Source organism: Aristolochia californica, unplaced genomic scaffold, assembly GCF_029961685.1.
Source record: "Aristolochia californica isolate CCGP_79_NKW_82.1479 unplaced genomic scaffold, dmAriCali1.0.hap1 SCAF_14, whole genome shotgun sequence".
In the NCBI taxonomy this organism is placed as follows: Eukaryota; Viridiplantae; Streptophyta; class Magnoliopsida; order Piperales; family Aristolochiaceae; genus Aristolochia; species Aristolochia californica.
The window spans coordinates 1,263,411-1,282,928 of record NW_027181815.1 but is presented as its reverse complement, the minus strand read 5'-3'; the positions used below and the strand labels follow the sequence as shown (position 1 = coordinate 1,282,928).

The following is a 19,518-nucleotide window of genomic DNA, read 5'->3' as shown; positions in this document are numbered from 1 at the left end:
ATTTATTGAAAAATTAATGCATAAAGCAAAATAAAATTCTTTTATTTTTTAATACTTCAAAATGCAACGTGGATTTCAAGAAAATGAACAATTTGAGAAATTAGGGATTAGGAAATTGTTTTTCTTCTAGAAAATTCTGGAGGAAAAAGAATCTAGAAACTGGTCAACTTTTCAGACTTCAAAACAGCGTGGAAGTCCATATTGGACTCGGAAAAGAACAATGGTGTGGGCCCCGCTTTTGGGACCCCATACAGACCTTTTAAGAACGGACAAACACGTCGTTTACTCTTTTACTTTTCCTCCAGACTCTTATCAAAGTCATCGTCTCGCCCACCGCCGCCGGCGGCCGTTCGCCTCCGCGTTTCTTTGTCCACGCGGAAATCGGAATTCGGAACTATTTTGATTTTTGTCCACGAATTCAGTATATTCCCTCAGTTTTCGTTAAACTAGGCAGGTGCTATCCCCGATTCCGCATTCGATGCAATTCGGGTTCAGTTCCGATCAGTTCGGGAATATAAAAAATAAAAAAAACGACAAATTCGGGGGAAAAAATCTCGATGGGAAGCCGTCTTGATTGCTACCATGTGACCAGAATGCCTCAACTGTTCGCAAAATAGATAGGCAAATTGAGTAATGAATTACGCGTTAACCATAAATGAGAAATACTCAAGAAGTGGTTGGAATATATAAATGCAGTGACGGTGCTACGGGTGGCAGCGTTTTAACTCTTCAACCCAACTTCGGAATGTATTACAGGTGTACTGGGTAATCCATAGATTCCATAGTGCCCTTCTATTTACAGACGAAAAGTGTCTGCACTCTCGTTGGCTGTCGAGCTTCTTCCTCTTCCGGATGTCAACTTATCTTCGTTTTTTTTTCTTTCCATGATTGACGCTCAATCATAAACATGCTGAGGAAATTTTAAATTTAATTTAAGGATAAGTTGCATCGATTCAAGAAACGTAAAATACTCCGTAAAGATGAAGAGAATCCATGGCTGTTGCAGGTGGAGGCTCCAGATATTCACGATTGTTTCCTTGTGGCTCCGTAATATTGTTAACGTTCAAGGGCAGAAAGTAAAAAATGTAAAAGATAGAAAGATACGGGTATTTTGGTAATATCGTAAACTTTAATGGCGACAGCGGGCTGGAGACGGCAAGAAGCCCCACCCTCGAGTCCCAACCCGAGGACGAGGGCTGATTACCGACCGGCCGCCATGCCTCTCCGGGAATTTAAAATATGTATCTCCAGTATGATTTCTCTGTATGTCGAAATATTGCCACCCCCATTGAATGTTTAATATTCATCATTTTTGGTCGCTTTGAATTAGTTGGATTAAATCCAATCCCAAGAAGCAAATCTAGTGCCGCGTCCGACTTGGTTTTAGTTCTCCTCCCGGAATTCTCCGCAGCTTAATTCCCGTTTTGTATCTCATAATCGGGAACAATGGCTTCCGCAGCCGGCGACAGAGTCCCTGTATCGCCTACTTCGACCGCCACAGACTCTACCCGGATCGCCGCGAGATCGTCGCTTGTCGACTCTATCAGGGGCTGTGGCTTGTCGGGAATGCGGATCGATAAGGAGGACCTCAAGCGGAGGCTTCTCATTCCCGAGTACCTCCGCCTTGCCATGATCGATGCTATTCAGAAAAAAGATCCTGAAGTGAGGCCCTCCATACCGCCTGGTTCGCAGGACGCCCCGGAAGCGCCCATGGTTATTTTTATTAATTCTCGTAGCGGAGGACGATATGGACCCATTCTCAAAGGGAGGCTTGAGCAGCTCATGGGCGAAGAACAGGTCAATAACATTGCCTTTTTTGGGTCATTTTACTCTCTCTTCTTTAACTTCAGATTTTGGGCTGTGTCGTTTGAAGTTGAACGTTGGTGTGCGCTGCTGCGGGGATTCTGTCTCCCCCTCTCTTTCTTTATTTTCTTTTGCTAGAGCAATTTGATGCTTTCACGTTATTTAAGTTACCCGGGCTGGTATCTTTGAGAAAGAAAGAAACAGGGAAATTTAAGGCTAGCTGGTTCTTTGTTTTTTTTTTTTTTTTTTGCCCTTTACTTCAGTAAATAAGCTCATAGGATAGTTAAAAAAGTAAGATGAGTTCGTAGCCACTTGCTTTGAATTTCGCCTTTCTTCGTGTATGTGGCCTTTCTTAAGATCTCCAGGAACTGGAAGTCGTAAGTAAGCTGGTGGAGCTATATATCACTTTATGTCACGCAGATAGCAACGTAGAAATTGAAGGAAAAAGATCTCACTTTCAGTGAATTAGGTAATGTAAGAACATTTCCATTTGGCAATCCTCTTGTCACATAATCTTCAAGTTCGTAAACATCTATAATACTCTTGCCCTTGACATGTACAAGGAAAGAAAACTATGTCTGTGGCCAACAACTCAGGAGTAACTAAGGCTCAAGTATAAGCCTGTCCTTGATAATGGACATGTGAGATTGAAACTGTTTGGTTTACTTCGTCCCCAAAGTTGTTGGCAAAATCTCATCTTAGTCATTTATGACATTGGCCTAAAGTTTACTTCCTGCAATTGACTTTGTTTGTTCTGTCTTTTAGTTTTTTGTTATAGCCAGCTTCTCAGTACCTCTTCCTTAAAATATAATCACTTATGGTACACCTCTTTCTGTATCTCTTTTATTGGTGCTGCGTGTTCTAGAGCTAAACCAGATTGGCTTAGTTTTCTCATTAACGCTACTTATGTTTTCCAACATCACTCATGAAAACAAGCTCTTACCGAATTTTAATTTTTAATTTTCAAACACGACTTTTGTCAGTCCTCAAAACTTTCAGTTGAAGAGAGAAATCAAGCAAAAGAATTGCATGTGATAAGGAGAAAGATGCTCAGCTTACTCTCTAGTTCCTTTCAGAGAGAAGTAGTATCAGTGAACCGATGAGAAGCCTAAGGATTTATTACTTGAGCTCATTTACAACTTTTTTCCTTCATTGTGTTGAAAAGAATCTTGATTATCTAGGTTTACATTTCTTTGAAATATTGATTGGATTTTATCTTTAGAGGAGAAAGATACGAATATAAAGTAGAGGCCCAAGAGAGCATTTCTAGTTTTTCATATATAAAACTTTAACTTCAAAACCTACTGTTTCTGAGCATTGGCTGTTATGCAGGTCTTCGATATTTTAACTGTGAAGCCTACTGACTTTGTCCGATATGGGTTAGCTTGTCTGGAAAGGATTGCTGACTGTGGTGACAGCTGTGCTAGAGAGACTCGTGAGAAGTTGAGGGTCATGGTAAATCAGTTTCAATTTGCATGTATATGATGCACATATTTATCTTTTCATTCTTAGAAGCCTATTCAGAATTATGTTAAATTTTGTTGCATGATTTTGTTTTCCTACTCTTCATGCAATGGGATGTGAGAGAGTTTTTATGCTGCCTGTTGACCTATCTGATTCAACCATCCCTTTTGTTTTCAGCTCGTGACATGCAATTAGATATTAAGGGCAGTGAATTTTACATATTTTCAAAGTTGGATATGCATATCTATGTGTGCATGGTAGTTTCCGATGAAAAAGAAAATGTGCAAGGGAGATTATAAGGCTCCTGTTTCATGCAATAGTTTTTGGACGCATGATGAATTTGTTTCTTTTGTCAGTGGTTGATTTGGAAAAAGCGAGTAATATATTTGTTAGGCCATGTATGTTAATGAGGAGAAAACTGAGGTTTTCCTGGGCAGGTTGCAGGTGGTGATGGGACTGTTGGTTGGGTCCTTGGAAGTCTTGCAGAGCTATACGAGAAGAATCGAGAGCCAGTTCCTCCTGTGGGAATCATTCCTCTTGGTACAGGAAATGATCTGGCCAGGAGTTTTGGTTGGGTAAGATACTGGCCTTATTGATCTAGCAGGAGGTTGTTCCTGCTTGTTTATTTGCAGTTGTTTATTAACCTTTACCTTTCATCATTTTGACAGGGCGGTTCTTTCCCTTTTGCATGGAGGTCAGCAGTCAAGCGTTCTCTTTTTAAAGCAGTGAATGGTCCAATCTGCCGTCTTGATAGGTAAATTTTTTCTTGATGGAATTGTAGTACAGTGATTTTGGATTCCATTAAACTTGCCATTATTTGTTTTTCTTTTTAAGTTTCAGACTGGTGGTTCTATCTGATACTTAATTTTTATGCTGCAGTTGGAAAGTAGTGGTATCAATGCCATCTGAGGAAAAAGTTCAATTGCCACATTCTCTAAAGATTAAAGACAATTCTCCTTTTTATCAGGTTTTCATTCTTTGATCTTGATCATCTTTTTTTTTTGACTTCATCATTCTCCTCTGAAATGAATCTTGATGTGTTAACTCCTAGTTCACATTTTGTTTTTTCTTCTTCTTCTTCTTTTTGGTTTTCCTTTTCTTTCCTCCTAATTTTGATGTTTGATTGCTGACTTTGTGCAGGATGGGGATATCGAGGGGGATTTGCCAGATAATTCTACTTGTTTTGAAGGAGTGTTTTACAATTATTTTAGCATAGGTCCTACCCAAAACTCTGCAAAGAACCAGTAGTTATGTCATTTAAAGACAGACATTATTAAGAAAGCAGCTGAATTTAATGCACATTTAGTTCAATGTCTTCTACTTGTTTTGATACAGGAATGGATGCCCGGGTAGCTTATGGTTTCCACCATTTACGTGATGAAAAACCTTACCTTGCAAATGGGCCAATAGCAAATAAGGTATGCCTGGGAGGTATTTATTTTACTATTTCTTTCACCTTACAATTTGGACATCAGGAAACATTCTACATACTTAATGGCTTGATTGAAAGTACATGTAGTTATTCTTGTATCTTTTATCCCTCTTATTGTTGAAGTGATTTGTTGGAAAACAAGAATATGGGTATTTTTGTCATTTTACCTTGTCATTATTTATATTTCTTAATGTAATCTTGTTTTACATGTCAAACTATGTCTATGGACCAACATTCATGTAAAGAGGACACGTAGAATAAGAGATATAGAGAATTAGGGTTTTCACTTAAAGTAGGGGCAATGTTGTAAATTGTATTCAACCTAAATTATAAATAGAGGTTCCCTCTCATTCTCTCTCTTCAACCTTCTTTGTTTTTACTTTTTTCATGATCTTAAGATAGTACCATTAGAAGTTAAAAGAGTATCTGAACTTGGTATTTTTTCGCTTGTTGTTTTTTGTTTGTTAGGATATGAGGAAAGGGTTTCATATTCTTTTTTACTTAGCCCTAATAAACATTGGCAATAAGACTAACTCTGTTATACTCTTTGCAGTTGATTTACTCTGGTTATAGCTGCACCCAAGGATGGTTCTTTACACCATGCATAAGTGATCCAGGTTTGAGGTAGCTATCTGGAAGCATATTGTCTCTATTCTTTTATAAGTGAATTTTTATTGTTTTCCTCTGAGTTTGTTTAGATGCTTTTGAAACTTATATTGGACTCTTTAGTTTGTGAAAAATAATTATCTTAAAGACTTGCATACTTTGTGTAATGAGATATAGTCTCTATCAAGAACACAACAATTGATTTTAATGCAATAAAGAAATAATCTTCCTTATTTCTTTCATTGAAATTAGAACTACATACCTAAGGCCGTTTGGTCTAGTGGTATTCTGTTTACATTAGGTGAGTAAGGTCGCGAGTTCGAATCGCGCCACGCACCTCTCAAAAAATAAAAATAAAATAGAACTACACTACTGCCCTGAAAAGTGACCAGTTGATATGTGCTTGATAACATCAGTGTAGTTGTTGTAGCCTCATGATTTTCTGGTACTTAGTATTGTTGGCTTAGCCAACTCTTCTAGAACTATCCCTTCTGTGGTTACTTGGAGGACGCACCACTCATGATGTGATGTTTTGCAAGTTACACAGTCCAAGTCGTTCACAAGATTGAACAAGGAAATGATGGAATAAAGGTAGAAGCATATGAGGAGCACTAATTTATTACTTTCTTGGTAATCCCAGCGTTAGGTTTTGTCACCCTCCATAGAAATGGAGATAGAAACCCAAGCATGAATGGAGTAATTGCAAGGCGTTTTTTCTGTTTGTGTCCACTAGTTATGCTGGTGTTTGATCAAATACAAATCTACCCTTTTAAGGAGATGATCCAACTAGAATCTAGGACCCTGTGCAAGAACAAGAGCAGTTTATTTCTATTAACACTGACAATGCTGTTGCATATTTAATTTCAGATTTAAAAAATGTATTGACATTTCAAATAAAAAAAAATGTCTTGCCATGTTGGAAAATAGCAGCATACTTAAATATATCTTTGGAAGTTTGTCATTTTCTTTCATATTTCTAAAAGTGTCTTATCAGGGTGGCGCATCTTCATTAGTTTGATAGTCTTTGTGTCACCTCCTTTTCTTGTGCACTTGAATATTCTTCTCCTGTTTCTGCAAGAATTTGGCCCTTATAATATGTAATGTCATTAGTTTGATGTTACTTACTATTTTACATCATTTCCTTGAGCTTTATTGGCTTGCCCTTATTTACACAGGGGACTCAATAACATTCTACGGCTGCATATAAAGAAGGTCAATTGCTCAGAATGGGAGCAGATTCGAGTTCCTTCAAGGCAAGCTCCAAAATTAGTACTTCTATGACATTTGTTTCTTCAATTGTGTGATATCAAGCTAAAATTTATTTACAATATGCTATATATTTAGGTATTAAGTGGTGAGAAAGCTTGAGTGTAGCTGACCTTTTGTAGTTAGGATAATGTTATTATAGAGGAGCTTCCATCCAGTTGGGTTGCTAATGGGGAATGATACTGGGCTCGGGCTTAATGTACTCCAGTCAAAGTGAACTTGATTATCCCTAAACGCATGCTTTCATATGCTCTGTTCTAAAACAACAACAGATATCAGGTGCATGGTTCACCTTGTTGATGCCAGGTACATGAAGATGTGCTAGCAGCTGGTATGAAACCCTTTAGTTGTTTCTATCATCTGATGCAGGATACACCCATGTGATATCCCCAACCAAAAGGATACACACTGTCCTACAATGTCTGGTATATTTTGCCTCCACATGTTACCTATTGTCGATACAGTGACTGCATTTGAAGCCTTCAAAGTCTAATTTCAGTGGAAGTTGGCCTGAAGAAAGCCCCCATTGCACCCCCTTGCACACCCAATAGGCTGAAACTAAACTTCGATGGTAATAGCATCAGCAACCAGTGCGGTTTGGAGTTGGATGCACTATCAGGAGTCAGTCAAGTTCCATTCTGGTGTCATTTTCTGGTCCTGCTGGTTTCAGCAACTCTTTGAAAGCTGAAATCATTGCCCTGCTCGCTGTTATCAGGTTGTATGTTCAGAGTTTCTCTCTTCTGGTTATTGTTGAAGGAGATTCTGCAGTTGCTCTTTCCTTGTTTTCAAAGCAATGTTCTCCTCCTTGGTGGCTTAAAACTATTGTAGATGGGATTTCTCCAGTGGAAGCGTACACTGTGTTCAGCCAATTGTTTTGCTGATCTTTTGGCTAAAGGTGTTTCCTGGCAACAGCTTGTTGTCTCGCCCTCTTTCCCCCTATAATTGTTGGGCTGAACCCTGTCTAGTTTTCTGTTATTATGAATTTTTTATTAAAAAAATAAAATAAAAACCCAATTTGTGGAAGTATTGTTCATTAATATAATATCACATCTGCAGTCAATGTGTCTTGGATCATAATAATGAGTTATGATAGGCTGAAAAAGCTTAATGAAGTGAAGAAATGGTAAGCTAGTATAACTGTGCATGTCTGGAAGAGCTTAGAACAGTTAATTTATATTTATAAGACTTTTGATTTAACTAAATTTTTACTAATTTAGACTGATGATTTTTTTCATTCTTTCTTTCCAGTGTTCGAGCAGTGGTAGCTTTAAACTTACACAATTATGGAAGTGGAAGGAATCCATGGGGTAACCTAAAGCCTGACTATTTAGAGAAGGTACCTTTCTGCCTTGGAACTCTTCTACACTCCAATGTGAACCAAGTGGCACTTCAATTCTCATAATGGGATACTTATTCCAATTTTTAAAGTGAACTGCAAATGTAAAAAGCCAATTCCTGATTCTGAGGAGCATGAAATTTACGAACATATATGCCCTGTTGGAATCGAACCACCGTCCATGCTCTATTCTGAAAATGGATTCTGTAGAGTACTTAAGAATAGCATCATGAGCCCAATTTGTGACTGGAATTTGGTGGCCTGCTTATGATCTGATTTTCTTTCATCTTTTCTTGTAACCTTTATGGATAATAGTCAGAAAAAAAGACTCTGGAACAATTCCTTTCTGTATAGATGGTTCCTATCTAAAGACGGCTTGACCAAGTCTTCATCGTTGATTACTATCTTGTGTTCCAGAGTCAGATGAGCTATAGTGGTATAATGTATGTAAGATTGACGGAATTGAAGAGAAAAATTAGGCACTTTTTTCATGTTTTAGTTAAGAATGTTTGCCATTTTTATTCCATGCCTGTAATTGATCTGAACTCTGTCACCACTAACAGCTCCCTCACAATCAATGAAACTGAATATCCAAATTCTCGAAAGTGTTATAAACTTAATATCTATGGAGAGAGTGTGAATAAACAGTTGATTTGTTATCTATTGAGAGATTGTGTGTGCATGTTTTCCCAATATAACCATTATGATTGCATTCTCTCTAGAGAGGCTTTGTCAAGGCTCATTCTGATGACGGGTTGCTAGAGATTTTTGGACTCAAGCAAGGATGGCATGCGTCATTTGTTATGGTGGAGCTCATTTCTGCAAAGCATATTGCACAGGTACTACCATTATGACCTTATCTTTAACATAGGTACAATGAATAGGGAACTTCCAAAACATCTGAAAACTACTTGATTTCCTTGCTAATTCTCTTTGTATAAAGTTGAGAGCGAAAATTAGTTTTTCATGGAACTTCCAAACTCTCTTCTTTCATGAAGCCGAAATTATGATGCGGGCCGTAAAACTAAGCAAGGGCTTTTTAATTCTTTCTGGTACTCGGATCTAATCACATAATTATCATTTAACTGATGTGTTTAGGCTGCTGCAATTAGACTGGAGATTAGGGGAGATCAATGGAAAGAAGCATTTATGCAGATGGATGGGGAGCCGTGGAAACAACCAATAAAAAATCAATATTCAACTGTGGTGGAGATTAAAAGAGTGCCCTTTCAGTCCTTCATGATCAATGGAGAGTAACTTTCAGGTTTGGATTGTCACTACTGATCCTCCCATTGAAGGGCTTGTAAATTAATTACATCCTTTAGTTCCAAACTCTTATTATTTCCAGTACAAACTCCCCTATTCTTTTTGCCCTAAACAATGATTCTAAAATCTGCAAATTTTATTTCCAGGTGAGCCCGTTGTTCGTAAGCTCTGTAACTCTTCCTCTTGTTTAGATTGAATGGAACTTGTATAGTTAGAACACTCTAGTTGTAATCGTTGGAAAGTGGAGATATATAACTAAGATGGTGCATTATTTTCAATCTTGGGAGCCATTTTACATTTTACAGAGATTTTTAGGGTTTAGGGTTTAGGGAACCTCCAACAAAGGACACATGGCTCCACCTCACCCCCAAACAAAAGCTTACCGACTCCACTCACCGTCCATAATTATTGACCATATAATCCAGCTTTAGCTTTTAATTATATCTCCATTAATCCCAGCGTTTTACTGTGACATCAATGGACCCCCCACTTCACGGACGGTGCCGATCCCAGGTACGTAGAAGCTGCTATCATGTGACCCATTAGCAAAAGATTCGAGGGGCACGTGAAAGCTAAGGGTGACCATGTGACCCATGTCATTAATTACTTTTATCGTTTATTATTTTATCGAAAACAGCAAGTAAAAAATGTTGTCCGTGTGCACGTGTCACTATGCTGGACGAGTTTGAATTGCTCCTTGCCACGTGGAATTGCTGGGCTCTAAAAAGTTATGACGTCAGCATTTCTGCAGGAGTACGTTTGGGTAGGCTGGCGCACGTGCTGCATTATTTTATAGAAAACGGGACCACTATCCTGAATTGTGGGCCCAACGTATCAACAGTCCCGGATCGGTGACGTCGGAAATTTCAAAAGCGCTTTCCAACTCCACTATAAAATTTCAAAGAAAAGGATACCTTTTTATATGAAAAACCCATTAGAGAATAAAAAAATAATTTAATTTTCTTTTCTGCAATTATATTGCATCTAAAAAAATATTATATTAAATAAAAAGAATAAATATATTAAATTCTGTATATTTAAATTAAGCAAGAGAAAAACGAGTTTGGTAAAATATTTAAAATATATTTAATAATTATTAAATAAAAATTAGACTATAAATAATAAATACGCATTAATATATTAAATAACTAAAAATCCAAAAACGTATCAAAATAATATAAAAAAAACTATTTTTTAATTTAGGGAAATAGACATGTGGGAAAACCTTTGATGAAAAGGTAGTAATGATTGAGGACAATATTAGGTTGGTGGAAAGCTTTCCAGTATCCGATTGGCCAAAAAACAAGGTCTAGAAGAGATTGACGAAAAGTAGGCCACGTGTCATTGTTTGGCCTTTATAGGGTTCAAGGAAAGATTGATTTCGGAGTGTCAAGATCCGAAAAAGCCTAAGCGGGAGTCCGCAAAAAAGTGTCGAGCTAACGGTCAGTAACTTACAAAGCTCGTCGCCATTTCGACGCTAGTTACAAAAAAGGGCGGGTGAGAGGGTGAGGAAGCATTTTAAAAAGCCTCTCTCGTAATCCCAAAACCAATCTCTCTCCTTCTCTCTCTTCCATCCCATCTCGACTGAGAAATAGAGTGAGGAAGAGCGAAGGAGCCGCCGACGGCCGGAACCTTCTCGTCCCCGGCGGTTATTGGTCGTTTCACGCACTCAACCAACAGAACCATTAAAAATTATTAAAACTCAGTCGGGCGTTTTTTTTTCTTCTACAATATTTTGACCTCCTAGCACATGGCGTCGTGAGGTTTTCTCCCTTTGTTTTTCCCCCCACATCACATGGTCGTTGCCCTCTCCTTCTCTCTCCTAGTCTTTCTTTTCGGGCTGGCTTTCTCTCTCTATCTCCCTTGTTTGGTCGTTTCTAGGCCGAGACTCGCTTCAAATGCACGTTCGCGTTTTCACTTTCAGGTAATTCTGATCACCTGGTACAGAATTAAACCATGATTTCATTAGTTTCAGCAAATGCAGGGAATCTGCTGTTGACAACGCGGAGCATTTTGTGTCCTTGGAACCGTTTGATTTTAGTTGCCTCTCATTGGTGCTCTTTTAACTATTCATTCGAATTCTCTGATGGGATTCAGTTTGATGACTAATGTGGTCCAGATGATCTGTTCTTTTTCAGCTGCGCTAAATGAGCTCAGAATCCTTTGAGTTTGTGTTGAATGCCTGAACTTATTCGGAGTCGGGTTCTGGAAAATAGCAGAGTCAAAGAGATTTATGATCTCCTTGAAAATTTCTCCTGAATAAGCGGGAAACATGAAGACCACCCTTCTCTCATTCAGAGGGTTCCGTTAACTTAAGAGTGTCATGTCGACTTTCATTAGTTACATCCTTCCCATTACGATATCAAGTATTGAGTTTTTGTTTCAGTATCAAATTTCTTTTTTGTTGTTAGTACTTAGTATAGCCAGCATCATTCAAATTGTTTGCTCCTTTCACAATATTTCCAATTCAATACAGTTTTTTTTTCATATGTAGGTGTCTCCATCTGATTTTAAGCCGTCCATTACGAACAAGACATCAGAGAAACTACAAACACCTCCAGATGTTTTCTAGAGGACCTGTTCATTCCTCAGATGAAACCGGCATGAGTTGATAAAGAATTGGATTACGACCGGCAGGAATTTTTACCTCGTCAGGACCTTGACGTCTGATGTGAGATTGGACTTTCTCATGGTTTGTGAGATGGGAGGTGATTTACCAGAAGAAATGGAGATCGAAGTCCTCCCGTCCATGTGGCCTGAGGATCTTGGAAAAGAAGCTGCAAAGCAATTCAATGTAGAAAAGCCTGGAGCAGACCAAGATATGTTGGAAGAGGTTAATATTGTTGAAGAACCTTCTATTGTAGATTTCCAGAGACTTCTCGAGCTTACCAATTACAGTGAGAAGGGTTCTTCCCAGTTGGCCATCCTTGTCAAGCACTGGGAATATAAGCAGGCTAATGCAGTTCGCCTCCTAAAAGAAGAGCTAGACATTTTAAGCAAACAGAGGAAGGAAGTTGAGCTCAAGAAACTGGAAATTTTGGAGGCTCACAAGTTTGAGGAAGAGAATTATGTTGGTGATAAGAGATCAATATCCATTTTAGATGAGGTTTATGATATCTGGGAAGCTGTACCCAGGAGGAAAAGTGATGTGATTTTGCAAAATAAAAAGGTTGAAGTAGATGCCGAATTTGACACAATTAAGTACTGGAAGCAGAAGGCCATGCAGCTAGACAAACTATTGGAGGCAAGTATGCAAAGGGAGCAGATACTACAGGAGAAGCTGCAGGAAAATATAAAGAATATGGAAAGACAGACTTCACCTGTGGAAGAATTGTCTCAGATTTTGAAAAGAGCAGATAACTTTTTGCATTTTGTCCTCCAGAATGCACCGGTTGTTATTGGCCACCAGGTAATCTTGATGTTTGCTCTTCGATTAACCATCCACTATGGATGACAATTGTGGATCACAATGGGATTTGCATACTTGCCACTATTATATTTCTTTATGGTATATTATTTTAGTGACTATATACAGTAATAAGGAGTTAGATTGTTGTTGTCTGAGGCATTTCTGAAATTTCAGTATAATATGAAGTATTAATTAGGTCTTCTCCACCACGCATATCCCATACTCTCAAAATACGGTTGGATTATATCAATCTGGTTTTGGGACTTGAATTTGGACTTTTGGGCATTATTAGATAGTAGTCCTTGCAGATACTTATGAAACAACTTGTGCTTTTCTCTTTTTTATTTTGAGGGGCCTTAGGTTATTCGAAACATCACTATGGCTCATATTAGGCACGTGCTTTTCATTAATTTCGTTTAGATGACCGATTGCATCTCATGGAATACTTCAATAATTGCTTGTCGTTTTCTTCTGGCTCTGGTTACCTAGGTAAACTTGTTTGCATATGTATCAATTTCATGAAAAACAGAACAAGGTTTGATTGAGCCCTATGTAACTGTAGAGTAATATAAGTGCTCCATATTACCATTTTGTAGCACCTGGGTTATGCATAAAAAGCTCATCCTCATCTAGAATCTTTGCATTATTTTTCTCAAGGAGTCCAAATGTTTAATATTCTGGTATATATACTTCATTATCTGTATTGAATATTCATAATTGGGTACATTCCTTCGATTAAATTTTTTTTTTTTGAGATCATTATTTGCTTGAAAATTACAAAGAGAAGTCTGAGCCTTCAAGTTAACAGTTCAACTTAAGTGATGTAAATGCTCATTTGGCACCAAATTGTTTCCAATGTCCAAAATCTTCTAAAACCAGTGTGACAAGTAAGTGAAGTCATTAGCTGGTAATGAGTTCATCAAATTCCATCAATATTTTGCAGAAAGCAGAGTAGGTAATGTTCTTGCAGCAAGAATAATTGTTCAATCCCACCTTATGAATGGATAAAACCTACTTGTGGAATACATATCAAAAGATCCACAATCAAGTCAATTGATTAAAAGAAATGACATCCTTGTGAACCATCATAAGTGGAAATCATCCAGAAAATAATAGCAACGCTAGAAGGACTTACATTTTTATTGTTCACAACTTTTTTCAGGATAAAGAGTTAAGGTACCGGTTCATCTATAATCATTTTCCAAGTTTGCATGAAGAGGTAATTCCTTGTCTATTCTTCCTCTTAAGGCTTGTTGGATGTAACTATGTATGTTGTTGTGTTTATTCTTGCAGAACACATTTATTTTGATACTATTAATGGCACCTTTTTTTTATCAATCCCACAGTGGCTTTTCATTTTAAAACGAGTATTTCTTTGCTTCTATAGGTTTAAATAAGATTAATGTCTTACATTTCAGGACATCATTGGTAGAACCGATGTTGAGATATTCTCTGGAGCTGGTGTGAAAGAGTCTCAAGATTTCAAGAAAGAGGTCATGGAGAGGGGTTTGCCAGCAAAAAGGGAAATTACATTTGAAACAAAATTATTTGGCTCAAAGACATTTTTGATATATGTTGAGCCAGTCTTTAGCAAGACAGGAGATACCATAGGTGTGAATTATATGGGGATGGATGTAACGGATCAGGTAACTCATCCCCAACTTTGGATTATAAGCTTATTTAGTCAAGTCTTCATACACTTCATCACATCCAACACAATCATTGATATTCAGATTGTTCTATTTTTGTCTATTACTAAGAGAACTGTCAACACTTTCATAATATTACAGGTCATCAGAAGGGAAAAAATGGCAAAGCTTAGAGAAGAGATAGCTGTGCAAAGAGCCAAAGAGAAAGAGCTGAACAAGACAATTCACATAACTGGTAAATTCAATTGTACTTGCTATACTATTTCATATAAGTTGATCTAAGAGTCAGATAAAACTCACCATTTTCTTTGTTTTCTTCAGAGGAAACCATGCGGGCAAAACAAATGCTGGCGACCATGTCTCATGAGATAAGATCTCCACTTACTGGGGTAGTAAGCATGGCTGAAATTCTTTCCAACACAAAGCTGGACCCAGAGCAAAGGCAGCTGTTGGATGTGATGCTTTCCTCTGGAGATTTAGTTTTGCAACTTATTAATGACATCCTTGACCTATCCAAGGTTGAGTCAGGTAAAGCAGTCCCACATTTTCTGAGATTTGTTCTTGACTCTGAACTGAAGTATCTCAGGAATAGATATAATATCCTCAGATGTCATTTATGATACAGATACATGATTTAGTGATAGGTTAAAAAGATTTTATCTCCATCATATGAAGCTTGTAACTTTTTCAAATTCTTGTACCTGGATACCTGACCAGTACCTCCAAAACATGGTTTATACTTTTATCTTTCAGGAGTTATGAAATTGGAAGCTGCAAAGTTCCGACCGAGAGAGGTTGTAAAACATGTGCTACAGACTGCTGCAGCATCAATAAAGAAAGAGCTAACCTTAGAAGGTCATGTAGCAAATGATGTTCCACTGGAGGTAACAGTTACTAGCACCTGATTCAGAATATATTTTGATGCCGAATCTAATATTTCTCTTCTAAAATATGGCTCACACAAGTTGTATATTTAATTTTTTCTGTTTTAGATTGTTGGTGATGTGCTAAGAATTCGTCAAATACTCACCAACTTAATCAGGTAAATTCTTTATTTCTCATTTTTACTTAGATCTCCTGAGCAAAAACCATACATGTTTGTACTGCCTTTTCATTTAATATCCTAACAAACTTCTCATTCTTTATTTCAGCAATGCAATAAAGTTCACACTTAAAGGGAAGGTTGGAATAAACCTACAAGTGGTGCCAGGAAAAAAATTAGATTTCAGGGACGGGCATCTTTCTACTGTTTTAGGAAACAATGCAAGAAAAGAGAACTCACCTGCTGCAACTCAGACCACCTCATACCCACCTGGGGAGGATCATGATCATTTTGGAACTCATGAAGTGCAAAGAATACCGGTTAAAATGGATGAAGATTCAGAGAAGCATCAGCATCACCCACAAGATGCAGTGGTATGGCTGCACTGCGATGTATATGACACAGGAATTGGAATTCCAGGTATAACAGTATTCCCCTTCCCAAATCTTCCCACCTGAATGGTCTCCCTTGTCTGTTTCATGGTCATTCTGTCATGCTGCATGGCTACAACTATCTGAATATATGTCAATGAGCTCACTGGAGTTTTTTTGTTTCTTGAAACAGAAAAAGCTTTACCAACATTGTTTAAAAAATACATGCAAGTCAGTGCAGATCATGCACGAAAATATGGAGGAACAGGGCTCGGTCTTGCAATCTGCAAACAACTGGTGAGTTTGCTTATTTTTTTGTCATTGTTCTCACTTTTACTAAAATAACTTTCTTTTTCTGGACTTACAATTGGGTATCAGTTAAAAAAAAAAGCGCTACTGTTGTTGTTATGAACTATAATTGAAATAAAAAAGAAAATTTGAGAACTTTATTTAGCAAGAGAAGATTATTAAGTACTGTACTAATTGAGTGGATATTTCAAGGAATTCTACATAACCAGTTAGTTGGATTTTTTATCCAAAGATATATATTTACTCTAAATTTCAAACTCCATTTTGGGTAGGTTGAACTGATGGGAGGCCATCTCAATGTGAGCAGCCAAGAGAACTGCGGTTCAACCTTTACATTTGTATTACCATGTAAGTTGTCCCCAAAACGGGAACAATCTGACGATGCTGATGACCTGTCAGACATGGGTGATGAAGCTTCTTCTGATCCTGTCACTGATGATGCCACTAGTGGGTATTTCCTCTTCCAACCCAATGCAGTTGGTTCTCTATTCTCATCGGGTGGAGCAACAGTGAGGGCGAATAATGGATATGATCCTTTAAGTAAGCTTAATTCTTCACTGGAGGATTCTTATTTCTTACCCTCAAGTAATTGCACATCAAGAGATTCATCTTTGCTCGAGGATGCATGTTCAGTTGCTGATGCCACTGAAACATCATCTGTTACTGAAATCTCTGTAAGGCAGGAGAGACCTCCTGATGCAGTAAAGCTAACAGGGAAAGGCAAAACACGGCGCATTAACACAAGTGGTCTTGTTATGAATAGATATAATGGTTCTTCAACGTGTCCAAGTAATAGCCAAAGTGGTTCACACTCTCCGGACTGTAAAAAGATCAAGGAGGAGTCTCATCGGAGTGAAAGTAGCGAGGGAGAAAGTACTTCTCAGGGAGGCAATACTGAGAAATCTGATAGCATCAAGCCAGACAAGTCAGAAGTACCCAAATCCGTTTCAAAACCAAAAATTCTTCTTGTAGAAGATAACAAGATTAATATTATGGTGACACAATCTATGATGAAGCAGCTGGGTCACACCATAGATGTCGTGAATAATGGCTTAGAGGCTGTTCGGGCTGTTCATTCTTACAACTATGATCTCGTCCTAATGGTACTTCCCTGAAAATCTTGTTCTTTTGTTAGTCAGGCAACTAGTCGTATGCATTGATAGCTGACATTTTTGTGCATATCATACAGGATGTTTGTATGCCCGTCATGGATGGCCTTCAAGCAACAAGGATAATTCGCTCATTTGAAGAAAACGGCAACTGGGGTGCAGCTGTGGAGGCTGGAATTCAATTAGGCCTACCTTGTTTGGATTCACTATCGAGCAATTCTATGGGAACACCAAGAAAGAGAATCTCTATAGTTGCGGTAATTGATTTGACACTTCAAACGTAGCAGTTTTTGTTCCGATAAAAATTTATTTGCTGCCAAGTAAGTAGAATTTAAATAAAATATTTTGGCTTCGTGCAGATGACAGCAAATGCATTAGCTGAAAGTGCAGCGGAATGCCTTGCTAATGGCATGGACTCCTTTGTATCAAAGCCTGTGACATTTCAGAAATTGAAACAATGTCTTCAACAGTATTTGCGATGATAAAAGTCAGTATATTAGTGGTTTGTAAAAAGGAAATGAATATAATGCAGGAAGTTTTGTAACTAGCGTCTCATTGCCACCTGATATTTATACTTTCAAGCTAAATAAACAAATAGAAGAACCCCTCATGAGAAGTGTTAGGATTTTTGAGTTGAAAATCTGGATCGGATTGAGAAGAAGACGAAAGGGGAAGGGAGAAGACGAGAGTGACGACTCTCGGTTTCCCGATTTTCTTTTTATTAAAAACCTACTGTTTCCTAACTTAGGGTACATAAGACAAATAGAGAAAATTATATGGGCCCACTGGCCCCACACCATAATTTGGTTAAACATAACAATCTCCACCTTGAACCAAATTGCATCTAAAACAAACATAACCTAAACAAAAACAAACATAAAGATATACTAGCAACATGCTAGAAACAAACCGACACCAAACCTAAACAAAACTTGAATTTTGCAATTGGAAGAGGCTTTGTGAGCATATCGGCTGGATTTGACTCGGTACCAATCTTCTTCACGACAACCTTACCATCCAAGATCACATCTCGAACAAAATGATACCGAATATCAATGTGTTTCGTCTTCTCATGATACATGCGGTCCTTTGTCAAATGAATGGCGCTTTAGTTGTCACAATGCACTGTAATAGGACCCTCGATAGAAGACATCTCACCAACAAACGCCTTGAGCCAAATAACTTCCTTGATAGCCTCTGTAATTGCCATGTATTCGGCCTCGGTACTTGAGAGTGCAACAGTAGCTTGAAGTGTAGACTTCCAACTAATTGCACAATCTCCAAAAGTAAAAATATATCCTGTCAAGGAACGCCTCTTGTCTAAATCACCGGCAAAATCCGCATCCACAAAACCAAGTAGTGCCTTGTTACCATTTCCAAATTCCAAACGAGTATCAATGGTACCTTTCAAATAACGAAAAATCCACTTCACTGCTGCCCAGTGCCCTTTTCCAGGACAAGAGAGATATCTACTTACCACACTAACAACTTGAGCAATGTCGGGTCGAGTATACACCATCAAGTACATGAGACTCCCGACCGCACTCGAATATGGAATCTTCTCCATATATTTCTTCTCATCATCGGATTTTGGGCTTAAATCTGCCGAAAGCTTGAAATGCACCGTAAGAGGAGTTGAAACACCCTTAGCTTTCTCCATGCCAAACCGACATAACGCTTTTTCGGCAAAACTCTTTTATGAAAGGAATAATTTTCTATTGGGTCGATCCCTTGTGATCTCCATCCCGAGAATCCTTTTGGCAGCCCCCAAATTTTTCATCTCAAATGCCGAACTCAATTCCTCTTTCAACCTCCTAACTTCTTTCAAGTTAGAGGATGCAATCAACATGTCATCCACATAAAGCATCTAGTAGATGAACTCACCACCATTCAACTTTTTGAAATAGACACAACTATCATAATTGGAACGGTAAAAGTTAATACTCACCATGAATGAGTCAAACTTCTTGTACCATTGCCGTGGTGATTGCTTAAGGTTATAAAGGGACTTCTTCAAAAGACACACACGGTCCTCCTTTCCCACCACCTTAAAACCCTCCGGTTGAGTCATGTAAATTTGCTCCTCCAAATCACCATGCAAGAATGCAGTTTTCACATCCATTTGCTCTCCAAATCCTGCATTGCCACTAAAGAGAGCAAAACTCGAATGGAGGTATGTCTTACCACGGGAGAGAATACATCATTGAAGTCCACGCCTTGGACTTGGCTATAACCTTTAGCCACAAGCTTTGCCTTGTATCGAAAATCCGCGAGATTTGAGCCATCAATCTTTCTCTTGTACACCCACTTGCAACCCACAATCCTCTTATCACTAGGAGGCATTTGTCCATTTGGGGGAGAAGAGCGCAGGCTTGCGCCGTGAGCTCTGCTCTCGGGACATCGAGGTAATTTTAATTTTATGTGGATTGTGTGTTGGAAAATTTGAATGGATATGT

General features: G+C 38.2%; 2 protein-coding genes across 3 annotated transcripts; both read left to right on the top strand.

The window, feature by feature from the left end:
* Positions 1-1,171: 1,171 nt before the first annotated feature.
* LOC137949861 (diacylglycerol kinase 3-like) lies at positions 1,172-9,451 on the top strand. 2 transcript variants are annotated; one of them, XM_068796076.1, is made up of 13 exons: positions 1,172-1,797; positions 3,136-3,258; positions 3,705-3,842; positions 3,936-4,021; positions 4,147-4,234; positions 4,408-4,483; positions 4,603-4,685; positions 5,253-5,323; positions 6,481-6,558; positions 7,820-7,907; positions 8,630-8,746; positions 9,006-9,171; positions 9,320-9,451. In XM_068796076.1, the coding sequence occupies exons 1-12, from the start codon at positions 1,447-1,449 to the stop codon at positions 9,162-9,164; spliced, it is 1,458 nt and encodes a 485-aa protein (XP_068652177.1). In that variant the 5' UTR covers positions 1,172-1,446; the 3' UTR covers positions 9,165-9,171; positions 9,320-9,451. The 2 variants fall into 2 exon arrangements, with proteins under 2 accessions (XP_068652177.1, XP_068652176.1); XM_068796075.1 differs by having other exon boundaries at positions 9,006-9,451.
* Positions 9,452-11,862: 2,411 nt separating this feature from the next.
* Positions 11,863-17,569, top strand: LOC137950893 (histidine kinase 5-like). The gene is made up of 14 exons (XM_068797555.1): positions 11,863-12,582; positions 13,745-13,801; positions 14,001-14,228; positions 14,373-14,466; positions 14,553-14,759; positions 14,985-15,115; positions 15,224-15,273; positions 15,383-15,479; positions 15,618-15,693; positions 15,838-15,941; positions 16,226-16,580; positions 16,668-17,056; positions 17,143-17,319; positions 17,422-17,569. The coding sequence occupies exons 1-14, from the start codon at positions 11,863-11,865 to the stop codon at positions 17,542-17,544; spliced, it is 2,808 nt and encodes a 935-aa protein (XP_068653656.1). The 3' UTR covers positions 17,545-17,569.
* The last annotated feature ends 1,949 nt before the right edge of the window (positions 17,570-19,518 follow it).